General features: G+C 37.1%; 1 protein-coding gene across 1 annotated transcript; it reads right to left on the bottom strand.

Moving 5' to 3' along the window:
* LOC126629711 (probable cysteine protease RD19D) lies at positions 1–2,239 on the bottom strand. Its single transcript, XM_050299815.1, has 4 exons — positions 1,740–2,239; positions 1,107–1,226; positions 737–980; positions 1–473 (listed from the first exon to the last, which is right to left on the bottom strand). Exons 1-4 carry the CDS (start codon positions 2,214–2,216, stop codon positions 196–198), a joined length of 1,119 nt encoding a protein of 372 aa, XP_050155772.1. The 5' UTR covers positions 2,217–2,239; the 3' UTR covers positions 1–195.
* Positions 2,240–6,107: the final 3,868 nt, after the last annotated feature.

The raw sequence follows: 6,107 nt of genomic DNA, 5'->3' as shown, positions 1-6,107 counted from the left end.
AAAATTGAATTTGAGTGGTTAAAGTCATATTTTCAGTTATATTTATTAAATATCATATTGAAACTAAAAGTAAAAACGTAACTAGCTCGCCAACGAAAATGCTGGAGAGATTCACGCCCACATAAGATCGTTAACAATTCAGGAAACTTAAAACATGAGCATATGGAACAGGAGGTGGGAATTTCAGCCTCGCGGCTACGATGGTCGCGTACTAGTCACAACCGCAGACACCATTGAGTTCATGCCGCACATGGCATGGCCTCGGCACAGACGGTAGTAACCTTGTTCCCCCCATCGCTCCCCCCATGAGTTCTTGATTATCCAATATGGCTTGTTGCGAAGCCTGAGAATGGAGTAGCCCTTGGCACCATACCCCACAAGTAAGACACCATGGTTCACCCATTTCTTGAAACATATAAGGGGGCACGAAACACCGCCAATGTAAGTTTGCATGAACATAGCATTCAACCCGACTGCATATACGAACAAGTTACATTAACATCATGTTTGAATATATATGTATCACCTCAGACCAACATGTTACTAGTTAATGCGAAACACCAACTATACACAAGGTTGCAGTAAAGAGTTTCCATTTAATGAGCACAAAATATTATAGATAGCAGTGTTTATTTGTGTGCATATAAAATATATATAATATATATGTATATGTACATACATACATACATACATACATATATATATATATATATATGATCAATTACTATGTACTTACTAGCAAGAGGACCATGGTGGACTAAATTCGCTGCAATTTGGTCCTCATCAACTGGGATAGTGGTAAAATTGGCAACTCTTACTGCAACCTTGTCCTGGTCGAATTTACATTCACCCCGTTTCCCAGTGTAAGGGTATGCATTCTCCTCTTCCAACCCTCCTGATTCAATTAGATACTTGTAGGCATTTGTCATAAGGCCACCGCCGCAACCACTGTCGCATGCATCCTTCTCTTTTGGATCGCACTTCAAACAAAAGTAGATTAAAAAAATATGAGATAACACACATCAAGCATAACATTTTAATCAAATTAGTGAAAATAAGTGTCAATTAAGGATCAATATAGATTGACTAATTAACGAGTTTATTACTGTGCTATCGCAGTCCACAAGCTGTTGTTCACTGAGATTAAGAAGCTTCCCTGTTGCAATATAGTGAGCCCCTTCAATTGATCCTGTAGTGCTAAAGGCCCAGCATGACCCGCAACCACCCTATCAAATTGAAGGATATTATATCAATCAAAGTCGTGAAACAAAACTACAAACTATATATTTTCTTTTTACAGTTTTGCCATCATTATTCGGATTCTAATGCATATGGTATAGTAACATTTAAATTACCAAACCAAAATTGCAAGAGACTTATAGTTCAAATAATTAAGACCATTTATTCATGCACCTAGCTCTCGTACTAGAAACACCCCCCCCCAAACTCGAAAAAGTATTTGTAGGAGTTAATGTGAGGTAAACCAACTTTTCGACCAAATTTGCAAATCATATAATGTGTCATTAATAAAAAAAATAAGAACATTAATCAACACATTCAATCATCAACCACCACGATATATGATTTACAAAATAAAATTCAGATAGATGATTTCTAAGCATTACCCCTGTCCGTAAACAAAATATTAACCACAAGTTCACTTGATTGAATAAAGGAAAAATCAACTTTAAAAAAAAAAAAAAAAAAAAAAAAAAGTAACATAGTGAATAGTTAATTACCTGCATCTTGACCTCCGTAACAGCTCCCCTGTCTCTCCAATCAAAATTCTCAGGTAAATCACCAACGTCCATAACCGGTGGAGCACTATTAGAAATACCGCCGTGTTGGGGTACACCTATCATACCGGTGTACATCCGCTCGAACTCTTCTTCAGACAGGTCGGAAAAGGGCGTGACTCCGTGGACAGCCGTCGGATCGAGGACTTGGTGCTCGGCTGCCCTGATCATGTTCTTGGCGAAAATCCCAAGGCGGTGCATGTACTCCTTTCGGGTAGAATACTTCTTCCCGTATTGTTCGATGAACATCTGGAAGTTTCTCTCGGTCCCCGGCAGAAAGTGGTGATTGTCTGTGACTTGGTGTATGATTAGGTCTTGTGAGGTGTCATGGAGAGCTAAAGAGAGAGTGCTGAGTGCGCAGGTTAAGACTGCAACAACGCCCATCGCGCAGGTTAGAGTCGGAGGTACAACTACAGCCATATTCTCCTCCGGTGGTTTACTCTCTTGTTCTATGAATCCATCAGCTATGCTATTTATTTGGAAATTCAATTTTTAAAGTTACTTTTGTACCCCTGAGATGGAGTGAATAGCGGTGGACAATGAGGGTATTATTGTAAGTAAGATGGTGGTTACAGGTGGTGCTGTTGCATGCAGCCGTTGGTGGCTTTGCATGCAGCGTAACACGTGGAGGTCGTTTTGCGCAGGCATGCTACTTGTGTAACTTTATAATTGGCGCTCAAGTTTGAGTCTTCTGCCAGGAAAAAAAGGGCCATCCAGAGTTCGGTTGATTACAAGAGTCCCTTGGGCTCTTTTTGCGGTCGAGCTGTAGCGAACACATTTCGTGATCATGTCGCTTGATTTTTGATAGGCCGAAACTTCGACTCGACCCAACATATTCATTGTATTTTTTTTCTGTTTTTGGTGAACCATGTTCGTTGTATTTTATTTTTGTTTTTGGTAAACCATATTCATTGTATTATACTCTCGTTAAGATTTGTAATTCGGCTAGTTAAGATCATCCATCCTTGTATTATAAATTTTGGTCTAATTCTCTCGTTCTTAATATCTATCACTTGTACAAAATAGAAAACTGATTTTGTGTAGTTGACGTGTCGTGTTCATGGAGACAGCACAAATCCACATAGAGACTCGAGTGGTTCAGAGACCTTGTGAATGTCTGATACGAGACATTTTTGTGTCCATCAAATGTCTGATGAAATACCTTTTAAGGATATCTCGAGGACATTTCACATGATATGTCGACAACACTCTGCATATAGGTCTCGACATATTTCCTTGAAATTTGTCAATATGAATGCAAATGACGTAGCCCCACTGAGTGCTCAACAAATGTCCTCACTCATGACGAAGAAAGAGTTATCTACACCCGAGAATCCAACCTGATAATCTCATCTTGTAAATGTTTTTCACATTTCAATGTATTATTTACTTTGATGAATTATTATTTATTTTGGAGTAATGTTACGGAGACCAAATATTCTAACTAAATTTGTAAATCAAATGATGTGTTTGTAGATCATTAGATTATTAATCAAGTGTCAACCAAATTTTTTAAACCAAATGATGTCGTTGTAGATCATTGGATTATTAATTAAGTGTCGATTAACGTGCTTGTTTCTTATTGAAGACATATCATTTGGTATGCAATTTAGTTTAAAAAAGTTCATCTCCCTAACATTATCCTTTATTTCATACAACTATAGTGGCGTCACGAATAATTGTCTCTGGTGATTGTACTAGATCTACAATTGGAGACATCCTCTCGTCCAAATAAATTAAAGCTCAATTAACCAAAAAAAGGAAGTAAGCCCAATTGACCAAATAATGACCAATCTTGACTATTAACCTTAATTTAGGACATCATCTCCTCTAATCTTTGACAAAATCAATTGTCATATCATTACGATATTATCTAAAATCCAAACACAATGTTACTCTTCATTAACAGTAAAGTGGCGCAAATGCCCTCCAATTGCTCTTTGGCGTCCTATTTTTGGTGATTGTACTAGATCTACAATTGGAGACATCCTCTCGTCCAAATAAATTAAAGCTCAATTAACCAAAAAAAGGAAGTAAGCCCAATTGACCAAATAATGACCAATCTTGACTATTAACCTTAATTTAGGACATCATCTCCTCTAATCTTTGACAAAATCAATTGTCATATCATTACGATATTATCTAAAATCCAAACACAATGTTACTCTTCATTAACAGTAAAGTGGCGCAAATGCCCTCCAATTGCTCTTTGGCGTCCTATTTTTTCCATTTTTGAACAGTGAAGTTGTAACACCCCGACTCATATTTTTTTTTTTACTTTCGGAAACTAATTTTGGAATTTACATTTAGTGGTAGGCCAAAAATAAACTCTTGTTTACTTACTACCATTAATCACAATTTATTTAATAAATTCTGAATTTCTCACAAAATCTATAGCTAAATTTATTTACCAAAAACATAGGGTTAATCTTTAAATTAAACCCCAATCCTTTTCTTCTTTCTAATTTTTGATAAAGATTAATCTCAGTTATTTTAAGGCTGCATCTAATTCTCGTTAGACTGCCTACGTACCCTTGAACGGGATCAAGCCTTTCGTAGTTCACAATTTCATTTCTAGGCCATTTTCAAAAATATTCAAGTAGTTGAAATATTCAATATTGAACTTTAACAATCGAATCACATTGAATGGATACTAATTATGGATTTAAAATATCGAATTCTGTGTAAGACCAACTCCAATGGTGGGCTAAAAGCCAAATTACCCCCCAAAATTTCCCCCAAACCCACTCCAACCCAAGGGGAAAATTTGGGCTAAATGCTAAATGCTAAACCAAGGCCAGATTCCCCTCGAAATTTAGCCCAGAAATCGGAATTTAAAATTTTCAATATTTATCGGAATTTAATTTGTTTTTAGATTAAAATGTTCATAAAATTAATTTACGATAGTCTACATATATATTTTTTAAAATTTAATTTAACAAAAAAATAGCCTAAGTTCATTCTTTAATAATCTCGGGCTAAAATTTTAGGTTAGAACGGTTGGAGCAGAAAAACTGTTTCTAGGCTAAAAGCTAAATTTTTCAGGCTAAAATATTTGGCTTTTAGCCCAACCATTGGAGATGGTCTAAAAAGGAAATATCGGCCCACTGGCCACGCGTCACCGCACGCGCCTTTGTTGGTGGCAGTTTCCGGCGAACGGAAATCAAATTTTTCGACTAACTCTAAAAATTACTAAATTTTACAGGCAAATAGAGTTCAATGTGTGGAACAACTTTCATACCTGGGCCGAAGTGCAATTCAGTTAGGAAACACCTGAAATCGCCCTTGATCCACTGGAAACCCTTGATTTTGGTGTTCTTGATTCGATTCCAAAACAACTCCGCTGCCCCCAAACTTGTTTGAGCTTTGTTCCTAGGCTCAAGAGAATGCTATAGATGGTGGTGATTGAAGGAATTTGTTTCATAAATGGGAGGATTGACGGCAAGAACCCCTGCACCCACCGTGCATTCAAGGTCAATTTTCCTATATTTTTTGTGAAGCTGGTAGAGAGAATGACCAGGTTCAAGGTAAGGATCATTTTGGCACCACTCCCATTGTCAACGGTAGCCGGAATTGAAAAATATAGCCGGGTCAGATCGAAATGTAATCGGGTCGAAAAGGAGGGGTTTAGGTTCCCCTCCTCTCTTCTCTCCTTTCTTCCTTTTCCCATTTGGCAGCCCCCAATCCCTCCTTTCTCTCCTCTTCTTTTCATCACAATTGTCGATCTCTCCTTAACACAACATCTAGCCACACACGTGACACTCCCTCACCGCTCCAAAATTGCTAGAGCCTTCTAGATAAGACCAAATTTACAAAAATGTCCCTAATTGTAAACGTTAATAATTCCTTTGTTATAGCTCCGTTTCACGAACGATTTTCACCTATGCGTTTGTAGGAACGAGCTCTGGCCACATTTAACAAGAAATAATTTAGTATGTATTAGTATAAAATACGTCCTCATATAATTAAGTAAAACCAACTAGGATCATTTTCATCTTTTTCACTTATCGATATATTTTATGACGTAAATTATAATAATTTTCCGGTCATAAAATTTAAAATTTCTCAATTAATTTTTTTATAATCATAAATCGATTTATTTTCGATTTTCTCCACATATTCATAATCAAACTCGTAACCTTAAAATTTTCAGGTATTACACAAGTGGCGGATTTACCCTTACTGGCCACGCGTCTGTCATCGCTTCATCTTCTGGTCTATCATTTTCCTCCTCCTCTCGGAAATGGATTCTCTCCTGAGCAGGACACGAGGACCGTTGGATGAAAATCCAACGACTACAAACAGAAAGGT

The sequence above is a fragment of the Malus sylvestris genome, chromosome 7 (assembly GCF_916048215.2).
Source record: "Malus sylvestris chromosome 7, drMalSylv7.2, whole genome shotgun sequence".
NCBI lineage: Eukaryota > Viridiplantae > Streptophyta > Magnoliopsida > Rosales > Rosaceae > Malus > Malus sylvestris.
Note: the sequence above shows the minus strand (reverse complement) of the source record. Positions and strands in the feature narration are given on the sequence as shown.

Excerpts from the sequence above, each read along its gene's own strand:
- LOC126629711 (XM_050299815.1), bottom strand. The coding sequence starts at position 2,216 with ATGGCTGTAGTTGTACCTCCGACTCTAACCTGCGCGATGGGCGTTGTT. Across the intron at positions 1,227-1,739 it reads TTACGGAGGTCAAGATGCAG|GGTGGTTGCGGGTCATGCTG; the intron begins GTAATTAACTAT and ends TCAATTTGATAG. Across the intron at positions 474-736 it reads CCACCATGGTCCTCTTGCTA|TCGGGTTGAATGCTATGTTC; the intron begins GTAAGTACATAG and ends TCGTATATGCAG.